General features: G+C 35.8%; 1 protein-coding gene and 1 pseudogene across 2 annotated transcripts; one reads left to right on the top strand and one right to left on the bottom strand.

Moving 5' to 3' along the window:
• Positions 1–7378: 7378 nt before the first annotated feature.
• On the top strand, positions 7379–14474 carry LOC143630554 (squalene synthase 2-like). Its single transcript, XM_077099541.1, has 12 exons — positions 7379–7573; positions 8167–8209; positions 8281–8370; positions 8448–8523; positions 8592–8661; positions 8745–8888; positions 8958–9209; positions 13613–13688; positions 13758–13846; positions 13942–14033; positions 14171–14216; positions 14286–14474. Exons 1-12 carry the CDS (start codon positions 7379–7381, stop codon positions 14472–14474), a joined length of 1362 nt encoding a protein of 453 aa, XP_076955656.1.
• An 878-nt stretch (positions 14475–15352) lies between these two features.
• LOC143630555 (SH3 domain-containing protein 2-like) lies at positions 15353–21092 on the bottom strand (annotated as a pseudogene). The gene is made up of 10 exons (XR_013153193.1): positions 21019–21092; positions 20491–20604; positions 20352–20421; positions 20116–20267; positions 18332–18433; positions 18093–18293; positions 17938–18000; positions 16582–16731; positions 16420–16494; positions 15353–16285 (listed from the first exon to the last, which is right to left on the bottom strand). The product of XR_013153193.1 is annotated as an SH3 domain-containing protein 2-like (transcript).
• Between the last annotated feature and the right edge of the window lie 1900 nt (positions 21093–22992).

The raw sequence follows: 22992 nt of genomic DNA, 5'->3' as shown, positions 1-22992 counted from the left end.
TGTGGAATAGGTATGCATGTATGATGGTGTTGCTCCAGCTCACACACACATGGCAACCCCATAGACGTTCGTAGTTGGTGTCGGCACGTATGTCCAGACTCAATCATCTTTTCAAACTTTCCATACTCCTTTTCCAGTAGCGTAAGAGCCTTAATCGATAGTTTATAATGTAGCTTGTAAAACATCTGAAGTTTATGGTCTTTATTCAACTTAATACGAGAGGATTCAAAGGTTGCTCTGATTTGAACCTTCTGGGCTTGTATAACCTCAAGGGCATAAGCCGCAACTGCGTGAAGGGTGTTGTTGGCCCCGTTAAGGTGCCTTCTCAAGTTCGCGTGCTGACTCTCAACTCGGTTTGTTGTAGTCTCGCCGAAGTTTACCCGATCGTCCATCCAGCAAGATACAAAATTTCCCTTGAATCGCACCAGCCAGTTATCATGGATATAGTCCTATATCTCTAAAAAAACAAGAATAAACTTATGAAATGCACTTAGTAGATTATAATAAGACTTGAGTTGTTTCCCATGTTGGGCTAACGCTCCTTGCAAATTTACGCAGTTATATTCGTAATCATCGAATGTGGGAGACTCACACAGTACCCTACATGAGAGCGAAATCTTCTCTTACTTCTCTATCATACATACCCTTCCACTTTTTCTTTATATTCTCATGTATGTGCCACCTGCATAGGTTTTTGGTATCACGTGGGAATACTTTTTCATATGCATTCATCAGGGCTATGTCTCTGACCGTGACAATGATGCGCAGCTCAATAGAATCCTCAAGCATATCTTTGAGGTGCACACCAATATACAGAACAAACGATCACTTGTACATGTTGGTGTTGTACGTCATGTCAATCAACAACAAATGGGGGAACGCACTCCACATTGTAAACGTCGTATCATGACAGAAGAATAGGAAGTTTTCAAATACCTGCACCCGGTTTAATATGACGTTAATAAATTTTTTTAAACCTTCGTTGTAAGAAGTCAAATTCAAAAACGTGAACCTGCATAGGGGTATTTTCAACTTTATTTTCTTTTATCAACTTCTATATAAGATTGTGTATGTCCTTCTCAATAACGCAGATTCCAGGAAACCTATTACGTGAGAGTGTAAAATTTTGTTGCGTCTTCACGCCATCCATGTGTAACCTTGCAAGTCACAACCATATCAACCTCCTCGTCGGACATTCTCCTTAGATACGCGTGACCCTCCTTAAAGACGAATGGATCGTGGTTGTGCATCTGGTTACGACCTAAAGCTTCCAGAAATCACCACCCCGGTCGTACCTTCCTTTTAGCTTAAAAGGACAGCCCTTCTTTATACTACCGGTACGCCTGACTGTCGCCGTGAGTTTTGGTTCCCCACCATGATTGCATCCAAGATCCACGGCGTTTGTCCTAGATCATTGGACAACAACAACACGCCCATGCTCCCGACCTCTTTTCTTTGCTGATTCCTCCAACTTCTCACGGGAAGAAAAAAACTAAAACAGCTATAACGTCGAACTTAAAACGCGTTAAAATACTAATTATAAAATTTATCTTATTTTAACAAAATGTATGGTTTCATACGTTATCCGTTTTATATGGCACTTTCGCCTCGCGTATGTAATTATCATCATCGTCATCTTTGTTACCAAAAAGATGTCCGGCGTACTCGTTGTGACTAGTCTCTTGAGCGGTATCACGAATGTGGTCCGGTTTTGGTTGTGACCGGTACGACACCTCTATTGGTAAAGGGTACGAACGTTGACTACCAGAATACGACTCTTTAGTATTAAACTAGTATGAAGGCTGGGTACGTAATACAGGTTTTCTGATAATTGGTATGATGGCTGACCGTAATCATGTTCAGGCTGTGACCAGTACGAATTGTTGCTTCCCGCCACATCCGAAGGCGGAGGGTCGCGTACAAAATATTCACAACAAAAAATATGGTTAACATATCTAATTTCAAAAGTGACTAACGACTACAAAACGAAATAAACATACGAAGATACATGGTTCAAATTTGGTAATGCCACCTCCGCCTCATCGTCATAATCTACAAACCCCGGCAGCCCCATACTCAAATCTGGAATATTTGACTCCTCGTTCGTCCCCGGATATAAACCGTCAAACAACCACGACATTTTTTGGCTTTGGGGTTTTGGACAGTTTGTATGTGTATGTTGCATGCATGCATGCTAATATATATTACAATAGGGAGAAGGGGGGAGCCTTCTGACTCAATAATTTAATTATGACCATATACGCCACGTAAAGATATATACGTGGCGTATAGAATACGACATAACAATTGATTTGATCTTTGTAGTTTGTCGTGTACCCAATCAGTCACAGTTAGCACTATACGTGGTATTGTTAGCCAATGACAACCTGCAACGATCAAATCATCGTCAGTGTCGCACAACGTACTATACCGCCACGTATAGTACTATACGTGACGATTTGTGGGTAGTGGTTAGTAAGACCCTTTTCTTATAACACAAACAAACATCAATTAAAATTAAAAATAAAAGTGAATATCTAAATTAGGGTAAAGTTAAAATACAAAGGAGACAAAAATGAGAAGTGTGAGAAGAATTTGTAACCACATAAAAAACCTCTTAAAAATAAATTAAAAAAAATCATAACTTAAAATATAAATAAAAAAAATTAAAAACTAAAATGTTTCCGCCTTCATTCCCATTCAAAAAAAATAAAAAAATAAAGGAAAATTGACGAAAAGACACAGTGACAAAATCAAAGACACAATAACGAAAATGAACAAAAGACACAATTATAACTAAATAAAGACATAATAGATCGCAAAATATAACACAATGACGAATAAAATATAGCATAATGTTAATTAATATAACACAATATAAAGAAAAAAAGACACAATGTCAAGGAAAAAAACACAATCAATAACGAAAATAAACACAAAACACAATGGTCTTTTTCACTCACCATTGTTTTTTTTTGTTTTCTTGTTTTTTTTGTTTTTTGTTTTTTTTTTAGAACGATAAAGATGATGGAAACAATTTTTTGTTTTTATCTTTTTCGTTTTTATTATATTTTGAGTTATGATTTTTTTATTAATTTTTAGGGGTTTTTCTATGTGACTACAAAATCTTCTCATCTTTCTCATTTTTGTTTTCATTTATAAAATAATTTGAGCCACCCAAATTTAATGTCAAAACATACCATAATCATTGCACCACCATCTCAAAAATATACAAAGATATTTTTAATATCAAATTAAATTATCCAAAAATTAGTATGTGGTATTAGTCTGTGGTATTGGTCGACAATCAATCATCCATAATCTTGACACTATTTAAATAATAAAAGTATAAGATGGAATTATGGGTTTACATGTACATACTAAACTAAAAAAACATTTATTTTAAATAACTAGGATTGACAAAACAAAATAAATATGATGATGCATTTTTTCTTAATTTGTGATCCTATCCTCGCGGTTTGAGTGTTGGTAGACTTGTGAGCGCAAACCTATGAACCTATCACTGGTCAATTTACTTTGGGATCTAGGATGTAATCATCCATGGTTTTTCAGTTTTGACGCCCTGCTTGCGATGCGCGCATATAATGTGTATATGTGTGAACCCTCGGGTGGGCAAAAGTAAAATTGCACTAATTTTGACGTTATTTTACTAATCTCGTGAAAATAACGTTAAAAGCGGCGGAAGGTTAATCAGGCATCATGTGGTGGCGTTGATAGCCGAAAGACAAGGGCACATGCACCGATCAGCCGGTGTCCCGATGATTGAGTGCTATGTGCCTTATGTCCAAGGCTTGATGCAAAACTACTATCGAGCCGGGGGTCTCACCGGAAGCAGCCTCTCTATCCCTATGGGATAGAGGTAAGGCTGTCTACATCTTACCCTCCTCAGACCCTACCATAGCATTGCTATTGGTGGGATATACTGAGTACGATGATGATGATGATGATGATGTTTTTCAGTTTTGACGGACTTAAGCAAATCTATGATTAATTTAATTTCGAAGTCTAAGATATGACATAAGCAAATAACATGAACTATTTGTGTAATTAACTTTTATTTGAGTTTTTACTAGGGGTGGCAATCTTGACCCAAACCCTTTCAAATGGGTCAATTTGAGTTGTTTTAAAAATTAAATGAGTTGATTTGGGTAAAAGGTTTTAACTAAATAGGTCAATATGAGTCATTTTAAATTCCATCATTTTGTTTTTGAGTCAAAATGGGTTTACAAGTTCAAAGAATTGGGTCAATGTGGGTTAGCGTCCTAAGGAAACGTGACAGGTCTCGGATCGGAACGGGTTTTCATACAAGACAGGTTTCGACACGAAACGGGTTTCAGATTGGAACGTGTTCGGTTCATGTATCAAGCCAACACGAGTTTTCACCCATGACGGGTTGGGTTTTGGTTTCTTTTTGGTCGATTCGGGACTCGTTTTTGTCCGTTTTTTCGATTTCGGTTCGATTCTCAGTTTTTTTTTTATTTATTTATTTATTTTTTTGGAACGAGGTCAACGTAGGAAACATTTTAGTGTTTTTACTTTTTATGTTTATGCTTTATATTTTGAGTTATAGTTTATTTATTATTATTTTTGAATATTTTTTTGAGGGTTTTTTATCTTTATAGGAAACCCCTCAAAAAAATCAAAAAAAATAATAATAAAAATCATAACTTAAAATATAAATAAAAAACGAAAATTTAAAAAAAAAACTAAAATGTTTCCGCCATTATTCAAAAAAAAAAAAAAAAAACCTCGAAACCCTGTTTGACCCTAACCTATTCCGACCCAAACCAAAACAACCCTTTTTTTACTTGACCCGTTCTAACCCAAACTCGTTTTGACCCATGACTCATTTCAACCCATGACTCGTTCGACTCGACCCAGCCCATTTGCCATCTCTATTTCTTACCATAGCACGAATCTAAACCTGGATAGGCTAGACCAATAATTCCACAGAATGCAGGTCAAATAAGGAATAACACAATGATACAAGCAAAGCTCAACAAGTCCGGTGACGTAAACCTGCAAAACAGAACACCGTGAGCTCGTTACAAGAAGGACAAGAGGGGAGGTCTTCCTATAACCACCATCCGGCGTGCGAATAAGTACGATTCTTAGAGAGAGAAAGTACTTTAAGTGATTGATGTAATATGTGAAGTGTGAATGAATATCTCATGATGATGGAGATAGTATTTATAGCCGGTGGTTAGGGGGGATATTATTGGTACAGTTGTCCCCTTCTAGAAGATGCTCATTGTAGCAAACTGTACACGTGTCCGCACATGATAGGACGAGACAACTGGCCATGTGCACGATTATAATAACCTTGTCAGCTGTCTTTCCCTGATTGGTTGTTACATCACGTGTTTTCCAAGAAAGAAACTTCGCGTAAATCTTCTAGAAGGAAGTTAGTTACAACTGATTTGCTGTCATCACTCTTCTGTCATCTCGCGCATGAGGAAAATGTCTTGCGGATGACTTCTGAGGGAATCCTATGCGACCCGTAGATAGTCTCTGGAATTATCCCTTAGTCTTCCTCTAACTTAGGTCATGCGGGTGATGGGAATGTACCGCGGATGACTTCTGAGGAAGTCCTGAACGACCCGCGGATGATCCGTTATGGGTGTTCGGGTCTTTTCACTACCCTACCTCTATAATGTTGTATTATTGTTTTAAGGAAATTGGATTCTAATAATCCCAACTAGGGATGAGCAATAACCAAATCGTTAACCAAAACCGAACCGAAAACCGAATTAACCAAACCGCGCCAAACTCTTCCTTTTTTTTCATATCTTCAAGTCTTTTTTCCTCTATTTCATGTATTATATGTATTAATTGTTAAAAACTATCATTTTCATGTATTTATATCTCCATTTCATGTACTAATATCTCAATGTAAAATATATTTATACCTTCATTTCATGTCTTTTTAAGCAAAATTTTAGCCCAAGTTTGATATTGGTTATTAGCCGAACTGAATCGATAAACGATCGATTCGGTTAATGCTAATAACCGAACCGTGCACACCCCTAATCCCATCGTCTGCAACCTGAAACTACCTCCAATGCAGTGGTGGTTGTGAGCCGGATACGGTTGGTTGGTGGTTGTGAGCGGAAGATTTTTTGAATGTGAGAAAGATGGATGACGGTCTTATATATATATTGTGGTGGTTGTTTTCAGCGTTAGGCGGTGGTGGTGGTGGTGGTCTTGGAGAAGATGGGTGAGGAAGAATATGTATTATGTATGTATAAATTATAGAAAATAAATAGCTTTAATTAATATTATATATATATAGAAAAGGGTTAAAATAAAAATAGATAGTTTCTTAAGAATGGTAAGAAGAACATAAAATTTGAAGTTAAGAAACTATGTAGTCTAAATCCTAGATCCTATGAAACTATTTGGTATTTTGGAAACTGACAATCTCAACCACTAGATCATAAATCTAATGGTCTAGATCTATTCTTACTCTTTCTAGAAAACTATCTATTTTTATTTTAGCCTATATATATCTTCTGAATTAAAAAAAAGGCATTTAAGTTATTTCACACTAACTTAATTGAACATAGACTAACGGAGTTAGTAATCTGTTAAATTGAGATTGGTATTGATAACTTACTTGAAAGTTGGGATTGTCACGAGTTAGATTGTTAGTTGGAATTATTATTAACCATTAGCTAATAGTTGTGATTATTAAAATCCAATTCTCCTTGTTTTAAAAAGGCTCTATTTTCTTACTTTTATATTTGATGGATTTGTTTTATTATTAAGGCTTAGTAAGCAAAACCGCAAATTCAAAGTATCATATGCTTTGATTTGAATTTTTCAATGTTTGGCTTTAATTTAAGGCAAATTGAATTACAATAATCTAAACTACAACTCACTGGCCATTAATAACGCATACAGATAATTATACTAATCACCCTCTCAACTTTCCTCTAAATTTGCTTCTAATGAATTGACAAATTTTTATACCAACGAGAATGTCATGCAATGCTTTGAAACGACATAAATAAAAGTTAGGAACATAAGGCAATATTTAGAATTTAACATGTGGTTTCCTTAATTGATGTAGCATTAATATTTTGATACATATAAATTGACATATATACACATTTCATTTCATTCTTAGGCTCAAACCATTTAAACCACAATTGTAACGGCTGGCTGGCCTATTATTATTATTATTATTATTATTATTATTATTATTATTATTATTATTATTATTATTATCCTTCCCAACCAAGAGGAATTAAGCAAAAAAGAGAGAAGAGAAAATTAATTGATGTTCTCATTAATATATATTCCGATCTGCAAATTGGTAATTGATTGATTTAGGAAATATATAATTAAATTAAGGATGAGAATCATACAGGAGATGTTCGAGCATCCGGACGATCTGTATCCGTTGTTGAAGCTGAAGATGGCGGCCAAGCAGGCCGAGACGCAGATCCCCAGCGACCCACATTGGGAATTCTGTTATTCCATGCTTAACAAGGTTTCAAGAAGCTTCGCTCTCGTTATTCAAATGCTAGGAACCGAGCTTCGTGACGCTGTAGGTTTCATTTCATTATGCATGCATGCTAATTATGCGTTTGTTTGTTTGTTTGTTTGTACGTAGAAACTATTGTATCGATTTTGTGCATGTGGATGCATATATGATTTTATGTTTCTTTTAATGATTTATGGATCGAGAATTGGTTTTAAATGTGGATTATGATTTGCAAATCAACGTTTGATTTGTGGATCATGAATCCAATAGTTTTGATATTTAAGTGATATGGCAAGATTTTGTTTTATTCTGTAAGTTGATGTGGATGAGTTTGAAGGCTGGTGCTCATGATACAGTCAAGCCATTTGCATATACAATTAATTATATGTGCACTCAAAAGTATCTGATACATGCTAGGTAATTCTTGGGGAGGCAGTAAACTGTTAACATGATGCACTTAAACAAATTGATTTCAGTCAAATCATCTCTTGTGTATGAGCAAGACAATAATAATAATAATAATTTTTAGAATCCCATGCATAAGAAGTTATTATAATCTGTCACTGCACATCTGGTAGATCTTTAATGCACTTTATTTAAGTCTTTCCATTTTATAAGTAATTGCTGGCTGGAATCGTTCTCTTTTGAACATGCAGGTATGCGTTTTCTATCTGGTTCTTCGAGCCCTAGACACTGTTGGTATGTATGTCCTGTAATTGACATCAAGTAGGTATTTTTGAAAATTTTCCTGATTTACACATTTTGAGCAGAGGATGATACAAGCCTGGATACCATGGTTAAGATACCGATTCTGATGGAATTCCATCGCCATATCTATGATACTGATTGGAAATTTGAATGTGAGTGCTGCTGCTGCTTTCTTTACATCTCTACATGAATGATTTACTAGTTGTTTTTCTTTTTTTCATAATTAAAGGCGGTACAAAGGAATACAAGATTCTCATGGACCAATTCTGTCATGTTTCCACTGCTTTTCTGGAGCTTAATGACAGGTTTTGCCTTTTTTATATATTAACATATATAAATCCATCTTCATTTACAACCAACTATTATTGTGCAGTTATCAGGAGGCAATTGAGGACATAACCATGAAAATGGGTGCCGGAATGGCAAAGTTTGTATTCAAAGAGGTACATATGGTTTGCTTCTACTTACTTGGGTCCTTTTATATATAGTTAAAATTATGTTTAGTGAAGATTTGATTATCGGTCAGGTTGATACGATTAAAGACTATGATGAGTATTGTCATTACTCTGTGGGACTTGTTGGATTAGGGCTGTCAAAACTCTTTCATGCCTCAGGAAAAGAAATGCTGTTTCATGAATCTATTTCCAATTCAATGGGCTTATTCCTCCAGGTAATAAATAAATAAATAATGTTGTCTCAGGTCACTTGAAGAATTATAAGCTTTGTATCAATGGTGCAGAAAACAAACATCATTAGAGATTACCTTGAGGACATTAATGAGACACCCAAGCCGCGCATCTTTTGGCCTCGACAGATCTGGAGTAAATATATTGATAAACTAGAGAACTTGAAACACAGAGAAAACTCACTAAAGGCCGTTCAGTGTCTGAATGAAATGGTGACAAACGCGCTGCTACATATTGAAGACTGTTTAAAGTATATGTCCAACTTACGTGATCCCGAAATCTTCAAGTTTGGTGCTATACCACAGGTATTTGTTATTTTATTTGAGGCTTTCCCCTTATTATTTATCCTGCATTGCTCACAAAGCTTTGCAATACCAATGATCAGTAATATGAATGTTTTAATGGATTCAAGTGATGGATGTTGAATCAATCAATCAATCAATCATGCCCAGTAAAATCTCACCGACAGCAAAGCTATAAGTAGGGTCTGGGGAGGGTGGGATGTAGGCACACCGTACCTCTATCCAAAGGAATAAAGAGGTGGCTTCCAGAGAGACCCTCGGCTCTAAGTACATGTGTATGACGCAAAATAAAGGAAATCAAAGTTTAACAGTTATATAAAAACTACTACTAATTATAATAATATTAATAATAAGATCACAGTTTAACGGCTATATAAAAGCTAATAATAATTATAATAATAATAATAATAATAATATATGTAAGGGAAATACCATTATGGTATGTGACCTAAATAAGTTAAGTCTAAGCCCTAAGGTATTCAATTCTCTCTAAAAATCCTTAACTTTAATTCTACTTCTCTACGAATTCCTATCCTCAACCATGTCCTCGGAGAGGTTTAGGTCTATCAAATCATGCCTAATCCTCTCATCCCAAGTCAATTTCGGTCGTCCTCTACCCCTCCTCCCCTCTATAGTAATGTTTTCTACGGATCTAACAGGATTCGTCGTCTGTCTTCTCTTTACATGTCCAAACCATCTCAATCTCCACTCTCTTATCTTGTCTGCTATGTTCGCCACCCCTAATCTCTCGCGAAACACAACGTTTCTTATTCGGTCTAGCCTTGTGTGCCCACACATCCAACGTAGCATTCTCATTTCTGCTACCTCCATCTTCCGTACTTGTGCCTTCTTGATGGCCCAACAATCTGTTCCGTATAGCATTGCAGGTCTAACTGCTACCCTATAGAATTTTCCCTTTAGTTTAGTCGGGAAACTCTTGTCGCACAATATACCTGTGGCTGCTTTCCATCTACACCATCCTACCTGAACTCGGTGGGTCACATCACTGTCTAATTCCCCATCGCTCTGTACAAATGATCCTAAATACTTGAACTTCGTTACCTGCGGGACCACCTGCCCTTCAATTGTGATCTGTGCGTCTTCATTGTCGTTTATCCCACCAAAATCACAGTGGAGGTACTCCGTCTTAGATCGGCTAATCTTTAAACCTTTTGTCTCTAAGGTTGTTCGCCACTCCTCAAGCCTCATGTTTAGATCTTGTTTTTTCTCAGCAAGTAACACAATATCGTCTGCGAACATCATGCACCACGGGAGAGTCCCCTGAATCGACTTTGACAACTCATCCAAGACTACTGCAAAAAGAAACGGGCTCAACGCTGACCCCTGGTGAAGACCTACCTCTACAGGAAAGAAATCAGTATCCCCCACTGGCGCACGGACACTTGTTTCACTCCTGGTATACATATCCATAATTATCTCTATGTATTTCCTGGGCACTCTTCTACCCTCCAAGCACTCCCAGAGCACCTGTCGTGGCACACTGTCGTAGGCCTTTTCTAGGTCAATAAACACCATATGTAGATCACGCTTCTTCTCCCTATACTTTTCCATTAATCTTCTTATAAGGTGTATTGCCTCTGTGGTGGAACGCCCCGGCATGAAGCCAAATTGGTTGACCGTAACCTGAGTTTCTCGTCTAAGTCTAACCTCAATCACTCTTTCCCATAGTTTCATAGTATGACTTAGTAGTTTGATTCCTCGGTAGTTACCACAACATTGGGCGTCTCTTTTGTCTTATAGATAGGAACTACAACGCTGCTCCTCCACTGGTCTGGCATCTTACCTGATTTGAGAATACTATTGAACAGAGTAGTTAACCACATGACTCCTTCCTCCCCCATACACTTCCACACCTCGATGGGTATGTTGTCTGGGCCAACCGCCTTAGACCTTCCCATCCTCCTAAGTGCATCCTTCACCTCTTCTCGTGTGATCCGTCGGCAGTAGCAGTTATTCGATTGTTGTCGTTGAAAGTTTGTGTTGTCATGTTCTTCTTGGTAAGCTCTCCCATTGTTAAAAAGATTGTGGAAGTAGGTTTGCCATCTTAGCTTGATGTCCTGCTCCTTGACCAGTACATGCCCATCTGTATCCTTTATGAACTTCACCGGTCCTAGATCTTGCCTTCTACGCTCCCTGGCTTTGGCAATCTTAAACATAGCATGTTCCCCCTCTTTTGTTTCTAGACTTTCATACATCCGTTTAAAGGCCGCCTTCTTTGCTTCCGCCACTGCCTTCTTCGCCTCTATCTTGGCCGTTTTGTAGTTGTCCCTCAATTCCACTCGCTCCTCCTCATTCGTGCACCTCATTAGCTCCCTAAAACATCCTTGTTTGTCCCTTATCTTGTCTTGCACTGCGTCATTCCACCACCAAGACTCCTTATGCCCACTTGTCTTTCCTGTTGTGACCCCGAGAGTCTCCTTTGCTACTTGGATGATCTTTGTCTCCATAGCTTCCCATATATGAGTTGAGTCCCCATTTAGTCGAGCCCCGCGTATGCAGTATGAGTTTATCCTTAAACAGTAGGAGATTTTCGTCCTTCAAATTTCCCCATCGAATTCTCGGTGTACCTTTCTTCTCTCGAACAGTCAGCTTATTTCTGAAGGCTATATCTGTAGTCGATGTTGAGTCACAACTGCCTCCCCAGGTATGACTTTGCAGTCCTTCCACCAACATCGGTCTCCTTGCCTCATCAAAAGGTAGTCAATTTGCGTGTCGCGTCCGCCACTGCTAAAAGTGATTAAATGAGAATCTTGTTTCCTAAAATAAGAATTTATAATACCTAGGTCATGTGCCACCGCAAACTCTAGAAGATCTGTTCCGGTCTCATTCCTATCACCAAAACCGAAACCCCCATGTACGGTTTGAAAACCATCGTTAGCCTTACCAATGTGTCCATTAAAATCACCTCCTATGCAAATCCTCTCCCCCCTAGGTATGCCCCCTACCACTGCGTCTAGGCAATCCCAAAATTCTCTCTTTTTCTGATCCCCTAGGCCTACATGAGGCACGTAGGCGGAGACTACTGCCACTACTTCCTCTCCTAGTACTAATTTCAACACCATAATCCTGTCATTATGTCTTATCACCTCCACCACACTAGTGTGTATTTCCTTAGCCACTAGAAACCCCACTCCATTCCTAGCTCCATCAGACCCCGAGTACCACAACTTATACCCATTACACTCAGCCCCTCTATGTCCTTTCCACTTAGTCTCCTGGAGGCATGCTATCTGAACCCTACGTCTTTTAAGCACATCTACCAATTCTAGCAACTTACCATTTAATGTTCCTACATTCTAAGAAGCCAAACGCAATATACGCTCCCTATCTTTACTCTTTCCTACACCCCTCGTTTCAGGACATGGTCTCAAGTAATAGTCATGGTTCCTACGCTCTATGGTTGCAACTAATCACACAAACACAAGCAATAGAACACCAAATCAATAATAATAATAGTAACAAAAACTAATAATAATAATAATAATAATGTGTAGCAATAACAATAATAGTCAAGAGATCTTAAAATGAAAATAAACTCCAAAGATCCGGATCACGTATGTTCTAATGATAATAATAATAATAATACTAATAATAATAATAATAGTGAGAAAGGAACGAGTATACCGTGAAGATGATGAAGGCGGATACAGCTCAACGGCAGCCAAGTTACAAGAAGCTCACTCTTTTGCTTTGGGACCCCCAACGGCAGCAAAAAATAATAATAATTGCGCACACAAAAATAATAATAATAATAATAATAATAATAATAATACCAACAATGATAATAATAATAATACCCACAATAATAATAATAATGCTACAAGTTACAGATCTGGTTTATTCAATATATGTTAATTAATTTGTTCATTTTGCAAGTGATTTATGCTCTACCTGTTACATTCATAGTGATTAATGCTAGATCTACATTCATTCTAGTGTATGGTGTATACGTAAGTTATAGATCTTAAACTATTTATATTGATTTTCAGTAATATGATTCGATATAAAGGCTAGATCTATGTTATGCTTTGTGATTTGGGTTATAATAATTAATAAACAAGTTGCTTACAGATCTGCTTTCTATATTAAGTGATTTATGCTAGATCTACATTCTAGAGTATATGCAAGTCGTAGATCTCAAACTGTTTATCTTTATTCCCGTGGAACAGAAACAGAAATGCAATAATAATAGGAACAGAAACAGAAATGCTTGTCTTTATTCCCGTGGACACGAACACACTGCCGGAGGAAGCTTGTACGGTAGTTTCGAAGGTGATTCTGCCGGAGAAACAGAAACAGATCCGATGATTCTGCAGGAGAAGGGCAGAAACAGATCCGGTGTCGGCAGTTTCGAGGTGAGAACTTTTACCACTTCCTTCTTGAAGTTTATGGCAATTGGAACACTGACTTTATGCTACAACAACGTTGAAGTTTTTAGAGGGGTAGTGAAACTTAGACGCGGTAAGACTGCTGTTTCTTTCACCACACTCTTCATGTTCAGTTATTTATTTTCCGTGCTCTCATTTGTAGGTCTTACTGCAAAAATAATCGACCGAACAAAAACCATGGCAGACGTGTATGGTGCTTTTTTTGAATTTTCATCTATCCTCAGGTCCAAGGTATCGATCAGTTTTATAATAATGTCTCTTTTTATTTTTTGTTATTTTACTGAAACTACATAAATTTATTTCTGAGTCATCGTCGTTTTTACCAGGTTAACATGAAGGATCCAAATGCCAGTACAACAATCAGCAGGATAGAGGCTATCCAAAGGATTTGCAGGAAATCGGGCACCCTTGACAAACGGTATTATTATTTAATTATACAAATAATCAAATGGATTTCATGAGGTTTATGAATTTTAAATGCACTTGTGAAGTTTTCAGCCCGTTTGACCCTGCTCATTAGAATATTAGCTGAATTTTATTTTTGTGTGTTTGCAGGAAATCATACATATCTGGTGAGGGGCCGAGCTACGTTCCAGCTCTGGTGAGAATTCAAATTTCCTTTTATTTTAGGTCAACCAATCTGTTTCATCGTAACCATGATCTGATGCAGATTGGTTTTGTTATCGTTATACTGGCAATTCTTTACGCGTATCTATCTCGGCTCAACAAAATCAGTAAGCATTTTATGAACGGGTCATTCTGGACTGTGTTTTTATCTCAAATGGGTACTAAAAGTGGAACGGGTCAACAAGGTCTAGATTGCCTAAATAAGTCAAAACGGGTTGTAAATGGGCTGTGATGAAGTTGTAAACGGCTTGGAATGAATTAAACATCATGATAACCCAAACACGGCCCGTTTGTTAAACGGCAGCCCAAAACCTGATTATTTTCGTGTCATACCAGAATTTAGTCAATTACAGTCTCTAAATAATATTGTTTTGTATAATCATAGTTAACACGTTAATCCTACAAACTATCTATTTATAGAAAGTTTATACCTGACAAAAAAAAAAGATTTGCAAATAAAATAAAGTTGACCCGACCCAGGAAAGCCGTTGCCAACATGCATATGTAACTGAGAATTCCTTGATATCAAATGGGCATTGTTATGTAGGTGTATGATGCAATAATTTGAGGTCCAGGAAAGCCGTTGTTTGTGATACAGATACTGGGATTATATTACTTGCTGAATACCTTAGGATGGTTAAAATGATTGGATAGTTGATGCTTACATATTTGATTGTATTATTTATTGTTATGCCTTCAACCAATTAGCAACTAGTTTATACTCTCAAAATCAACATCACCATTTCTATTTATTGCTTGCAGTCGTGACAATAACTGTTCTGTTTATTGACAATACAGTGCACAAATACAAGGAATACAATCCAGATTAATAATAGATAGATATCAGTATTATTAGTTTACTAAAGTGGAGATATATTTATAATAGCAGGTTTGTAAATACATATTAACACGGGTTTATCCGATTTGGGTTCGGTTTATGGATCGTGGGTGATCTGTTTCAAAAGGAAACAACATGGATGAGGGAGGATTTGGTGTTCGGACCCTGACCTTGTTTGTGGATGAGCACCGAACCAACTGGGCTAAGCCAAGACACAGTAGATTCGGTAACGGTTCATCTCCTTGAAGAAACCACCGTGTAGGAAACACATGCATGAACCAAAATATAATGGCAACCATTGTACTGAAAACCTACAGGTTAAAACCCATTTTTGATCTTAATGTTAAGTTTCGGTAAAAACATATGTTCTACAACTTCTTAAAAATGATGATCATTAATTCATAATAAGAACCTGTTTGGGATTTTCATGTGTTTTCCGGGTTGAATATATGGAAACATGTTTTGTAGTCATACTGCTAATTTTGTTAGTCAATTGTGTGATATTATTCAGTTTTTGACATGGCATGTGCCTATTTTTGTCACAAGTTGACTCGTTACCTTGCCCAACCTGACCTGACCCGACCCACCAATAATTTTTAATGTGGTTATGTCGTCTTTGTTTAAGTTTCAGGGCATTTCACTTGTAGTACATACGACCAAGTATGGACCGAAATCAAATGATAACAGGTTGTCTTTTGGAATATAAAGATGGTGTTATCAAAAACATGCAACCGTATAGTTAATTATCGACAAACTTTTACAAGTGGTTTATAAACATGACCAAAACAAACAGTGACATTGTAACAAACGAAACCTCCAAGCATACTCATGATTCTTGATGCCCTTGCGTGATTGCTAGCCAAGACTTAAATATCAAGTTTTTTTTTCATCGCAAAACCGGAGTAAGATGAAAATCGAAATAATGTACATCAGGGGAAAACAAAAGATGTATAAGAACAAAAATATAACAGCTAAAACAAAAGCATGTACATATGTCTTGTTTGTTTTTCTTTTCTTTGTTATACGTTTGAAGACCAAAAACGCATAGGAATAACATTCTTGAACCTCCCGCCAAAAAGACGTGAATCCTAAAAGATGTTTGTTACCTTGCTAGCAAGAACATGTTCCCGTCTTTCAATGTACCCCAACGGAAACCAACCCGCTTTCCCTTTGCATTCACCTTCCGCCCAACCATTACTAGAAACCTAAAAAAAATTAATCACTTGCTTAATCAATCTATAAGATATCTTTTGTTCCAAAAATACCCCTCTCTCATCACCACCCAATTCAAATGGGTGACCCGTTACCCGTCCCAACCTGCCCAGTTTGATATGCTTACCTTTCTAATGACTAAATAATCACCAACCGACAAACCGAGCTCCGTATCAGACTCAGCATCAAATGCGTGCTTCGCCTGAGGGGAAAACGATATTAAAAACCTTTTACTATTAAATATTATTATTATGGTTAAAATTTGATAAACAATTGTGGGTTTAGGTACCTCTCCTATAAAGTAGTCCACCTCATCATTTGACCCATTTGGCATTGGAGACATAAAGGCGTTATTCACTTCTTCATATGACGGAGGCGGAGGTGTTTCCACTGGTGCAGTAGGCGGAGCTGCTTCAATTCTTTGTCTCTCGGATACCATCTACATATCGCCCAAAAACCATCAATCAATAAATCATGAAAAAATATATATATTCATGGGTTGGAAGTGCTAGAAAATGGGGGTAGTGAACGAGTCACACAAGTAGAATTTGGTCACGGGTTAAACAGGTTGGGACTTAAGAATAGTGTTCCCAAACACTCAAAACTCCAAATCACTTTAGATCATAATTTTTATAATCAATTAGATAATTAGTTTAACAATGCAATTTTATTTTTTGCTTAATACATTATTATATAAAATATGTTAAAAATCCGAAAAAAAAGAACTGCCCCATACTAAAAAGATCAAATTTGACCCAACCCATTTTGCAGCCTCTGTTTCATTCAGAAATCTCACTTCTTGATAAGATTACCAAAATATTTATTATAATGGTCATACAGATATTCATTATCACTCTCGTCTCTGGGTGACGATTTTATTCCATTTACATTGAAAGGGCCAATTGGGTCGTATTTCTCCAACATGTCAAATGGGTCAGAAATCCAAACCCAACAGGTTAGAAGTATGGATGCTAGGAAACCCGATCCGAAACAGGAAAACCCGAAACATTTGAGATGGGTAGTGGGACAAGCACTCAGATATACACTGGGTATCGTGGTAAGGGATTAATTATAATATATTTAGTATGGAGTGATATCCACCCGATTACCCAAAACCAACCCATACCCGTTTACTCGCATCAAAACCGAATACATTAATTTATTATATAATCTAAAAAGTATAATTAATAGAATTTTAAAGATGTTGAGACTTGAAATTATTAAATATATAGAATTGTTAGGATTATAAGTATTTAATATTCCAAATAAGTTCTTGGGGTGAGTTTAAGATCGCGTTTTCAGTAATGGGAATCCCAAAAAATAACAAATAATTGTTATTCACATAAGATCATAAACGGTCAAACGGGTCGATACAAACAAGAATTACCCACGAACCCAACAGGTAAAAAGTAGCATGTGCCCAATGGGGTATGGGACCAGGATTACCAATACCCGGCCCATTTTCTTCCAAGTTAAAACATCCAAAATAGTCAGACTTCTAAATGGCTATAGTTAAAATGCCAGTCGATTATATAGTTTGTAGTCATTTTAGTACATAAACTATTTATAAATCTCAACAAGGACAAAAAGTGTTGCCAGGTCATCAAATATTGACATTGTAAGAATAAAAAAGTGTATTGCATACCTCGCTTTCAAGCTGATCCAAAATCTGAAGAACATTTTGGTGGTATGCACGCTCTGACTCAATCTTACGAAGAAGAAAAGGAAGTTTCAGATACCACCTCATGAGAATAAATTAACATTTTAAAAAAGAGATTAAAGCAAAGAGCTTTATTCTACCATGGAAATTAACCTCTGAAGGGTCATTTTCTGCTGTTGAGCTTCAACAGCAGCCATTGCTGATGCAGCTTCTCTTCCCAATATTGCCATGTTGGATTTAAGATCTTGCAATTTTGATTCGGCTGCCTCGAGTTTCATAATCATGTCGGGATTCCCCACCCCTTCTCGAATTCTTGCTTGTCTTTTGGAAACTTCAAAAACGATTAATGAAAGAGCGTAAAAGGCAATTGACGATAAACCTGTGCTTCGGCTTCTTGTCGCATTCTATCTTAACGTTGAGCGAGATGCCGAGCGTCTTCAAGTGGTGCTCCCATTACCATTGCTCTTAATGGCTCTGCCACCTACGCACAAATTGGCCATAATTACAAGGATATAAATACACACACACACAGTCACGCATATATACAAGGGAAGGTTCTACACAGAAAACAATCTTTTGTTAGAACAGAAAGGACAAAATAAATCATTCAATTATACGACTTTAAACACTTACAAATACAAGCAAATGATTAAAATGCAATGTTAATTCATCTCTTTTAACATTCTAAAAAAATATAAACAGCATTAACTTATTTATATAACCTGCATACGTGTAGGTAAACATTTATAGATGATAAAATACATCAATTAGTTTAATGGTCGGAGACATGTATGTAAGAAGTAAACGTTTTTAAACACACGAACAATTGATTAAAAAAAGTAAATTGCCAAAATCGTCCCTAAGGTTTGGTCAAATATGCGATTTTCGTCCAAAAAGTTTTTTTTGTGCAACTAGACCATCGATGTTTCCCACTTCTGGCTAATTATGTCCACATTGTTAACTCCGTTTAATTTCATCGTGAAGTCAAGGGTAAAACTGACTTTTCACCAAGTTATGAAGGGTCATTTTGGTCTTTTATCATCTTCATCTTCATATTCTAACCCTAATTTTCACTTTATCAAATTATCACCACCACTAGACAATCTTAGCCACCATCACCACCACACAACCAGCACGCCACCACTCCTCCCATCGGAAAACCCCCGTCACCACTTCTCCGACCGACATCCCATTGACCACCAGATCTGAACAAGAAGTAAACTACCAAATCCACCAGAAAAATGAACCCTTTCATCAATGGGGTAAACTCAGATCTGAAACCCAATGCAATCTCGTTTTTCCGACAACAAATCTCGTAGAACAAACTCTTCTTTCGCCGCATCATTTGTTCCCACAATAAATCTTTTTTTTTCCTGGCGAACATAGAGGGGAGGAAGAAGGAGCGGTGGTTGCAGGCTGTGACTCTGTGAGGGTGTGGGTTTCGGTCAGGAAGTCGAATAGAGGTGGAGGATATGACGGGGCTACTGTGGTGGTGTTGCCCTGTTGCCAGTGGTGGTCACCAGAATATTTCAACTCTGAGATTAAAGGCTTGTTCATCAATGGCGGTAGATGGTGTGTGTTTCCGGCAGACAATTACAAAGGGTCGGAGATACAACAGGTGTTCTTAACTTTCCAGCAAGATTAGGGGACATTTACAAAGGGGTTGATTATCCTGAATTTTAGTGAAGAAGATGGATATTGTTCTTCATCCCCAAGAGAGAAAGTGGATAAGAGATTTTGGCAAGTATTGAAAAACAGAATAAAATAATTAAGACTAAAAAGACAAATATGCCCCTGAGTTAACTTTGATAATAGACGGAGTTAATGATTTGGACGTAATTGGCAAGAAGTGGGAAACCTCGATAGTTCAGTTGCTCAAAAATACTTTTTGGGCGAAAGTCTCATAATTGACCAAACCTTGGGGACAAAAAAAAACGATTTAGGTTTATTCTTAATGTTCACTTCACGCAATAATTTAGTCTTTTTATTTAGTGAAACATGTTATAATGTTATAAGTAACTGATTTTACATAATATACTATATAACAGTACTTTTTATTTTTTAAAAGGGCAGATACAATATTATGAAATCAAAAAAAGAAGTAAAGAACACACGCGCATATATATATATATAGCGTTGGGGAAAATCAGGCATTAAACAAACCTGTGTCCCAAATGATTTAAGTAGGTTTCCCCGTTCTTTCTCCATATGGGCACGAGCTCTTGAGAAGTTTTTTGCAGCTCTAGATAGTGTACTACCACTAGTGCATGTATTCTCAACACCATACTTTCTACTATCTTCAGACAATTTGGTTCCTGTTTATAAACAAAAACATTTGTGAGAGTTTACTACATCATATCCAGATAATGAGTTAAACTAAGGTTGAGATATTTTTTAACCTATTTCTACTTGTTTGGAACCAGTAACTATGTATCCTTCAACACCACGAACAATGTCCCTTTGAAAATGCTGATAGTCAAAAAAAAAGATGCAAACTGTAAGGAGAATATTGATAAGAGTTGAGAAATGTTAAGCAACCTTGGCAGCACGTGTCGAAATGTAGAGTTTTTCAAGTTTCTGATGAAGCTTGAGTTCCGCCTCATCTGTGACAACATTGTCAGAAGCGCCACCACCAAACTGCTTGAAAACCGCCTGCAAAAACATTAATTTGATCATGGATGGTGATGAGGAGGCAAAGATTGAGAATGATGTTAACCCTGTAACTATAGAATATAATAAGGAAGGAAAGCAACCCATGTGGTTGAAATCACCCAAACAATACTAGTTGATTTGAGGACTGCGAATAATAATAATAATAATAATAATAATAATAATAATAATAATAATAATAATAATAATAATAATAATAATAATAAGTTGATGTGAATTCATCCATCCTTATCAATCAATCAAGTAAGTCGGTTACACAGACTCTAATTACTTGAAAATACTAGTTTGAATGCAAGAAGAAATGAGAATGAATAGATCCATAACACACACTATTACTATTACTATTAGAAATCAATCAACATACATACATACATACATACATACATACATACATACCTGTTGTTGTCTGGCAACCTGTTCTCGGAGTTTCGTCGCCTGTTTCCTGATCGCTTCCATTGATTATTATTATTGCTTCAATCCAATTGCTCTCTTTTTCAGTTTTACAAAATTCAACAATAACCGTCCTTCGAATATCAATCTAATCTAGGGTTTCTTTTCTTTTCTTTTCTACACCATTGGGTTGTACCATATCAAATCAAATCAAATCAAATCAAATCAAACGAAACTATTCTTTCAATAATCCCAGTATTATATATATTATATTATATACCTTAAAAATTCTTCATTTTCAATTTATATAATTATATATATATATAGGAAAGGGATCTTTTGAGAATTTGATAAGTTGCAAAAGCTTTAAAAACTTAATTTTGGACCACACATTTAATTAAATGAGTTTGAATATGTGGCTGAGATTAAATTTGATTAAAAAATAATTCAGGAGAGAGAATAAGTATTTTTGATAATTACACAAGTTTAAATGTTAGTTACACATGTGTAATAAGTCGATTCGGTGTGTAAAAAATTACGGTAATTTTTTGTACATTACTTACACTTACGTATTACACATGTATAAAAAAAATCAAAAAAAAAAATTGTTACGTTGAGTTCTTTCGAGTTCTTAAAGCTCAAAGCGGTTCTCAAAAGAAATCAATCATATATATATATATATATATATATATATATATATATATATATATATATATATATATATATATATATATTCTTTCTTTAAAATTATTATCATCTACCAAAATATTCATATTTCATAACATCATATGTCATTATTTTATTTACATGTCAAGAAGCAGGATAAAATACATTTTATTTTTAACATGAAAACAGTGAGAACCAATTTGTTGTTATGATTATGTTAATTTTTATAGGTGTTTGCTGCTATTTTTTGTTCGTATTTGCTAATTTTCGATTATGAGACGTTATAAGTATTTGCTTATTTATATTTTGATGTTATTATTAGATGTTTTCTTTTGCTGTTATAAGTAATTGTTGGTATATGCTGTTATTATTTTGTTCTTGATTTTGATTCTTTTTTTTAATTTTTAGGTTCTTTTCTTTGCTATTATAAGTCATTGTTTATGTAGATTGGTATTGTAGTTGGTATTGTTTCTTACGTTCGCATTTTTAAATAAATTGACATTATTTCCTACGTACTCATGTTAAGATCAAAATGTACATGAACCTACCCCTGCATGTCAATCCTCATTTTTCTAAAACAAACTACTAATAAAGTCCAACTAAATTAGGTTTGGCTTAAGAGGTATAGATGTCGGAAACCACATGTCGAGATTTATAAGGAGTTGCTTAATGGTGCTCCAATATGTACTTGGTTTGAGTACTTATTTATTTTATACTAATTTGAGGTCCGTGTATTACACGGGTAATTAATGAAAATTTTAAACTCTAGCCATTAAATAAAATTCAGTCAACAAAATGATCACATATTATTAATACAATTACAATTTACGTTAAAATTGTAAAAATTACATCACTAATGTTACACAAATATGTTACAAATAAGTAAAAAAAACTTCCTTGTACACTACATTTGTTGTATTGGTTGGTATACATTGTCTATCAAAAATCAAAATCTTTAGTCCATGTCTGCTTGTAACTCTTGATGTAGCCACATATAGTTGCCCGTAGCGACAAATAAGGTTCTTTCAAGTACATACCAAATTACCAACCCTTAATGGTGATAAATATATCCATAAAACTAACAAAAAAAAATACTTATTCATATAAAATATCATACCTTTTAAACAATTAATATTATGTCATTTGATATCATCAATTCATGTTTATCCGAAAAACATGATTATCCTAAAAACAGATTCCCTGAACTTTGATGATATAATCATCTTTAAAATCTTTAGAATCTGAAATTGATTGATCATGATAAATTTGTTGTCATTTATATTCTGTGTATGACAAATTTTTAATTGATTTTAT

This window comes from Bidens hawaiensis, unplaced genomic scaffold, assembly GCF_021521415.1.
Source record: "Bidens hawaiensis isolate Kalapana, Puna unplaced genomic scaffold, B.hawaiensis_p1.1 tig00005722_1, whole genome shotgun sequence".
Taxonomy (NCBI): domain Eukaryota; kingdom Viridiplantae; phylum Streptophyta; class Magnoliopsida; order Asterales; family Asteraceae; genus Bidens; species Bidens hawaiensis.
This window is presented reverse-complemented; position numbering and strand designations above follow the sequence as displayed.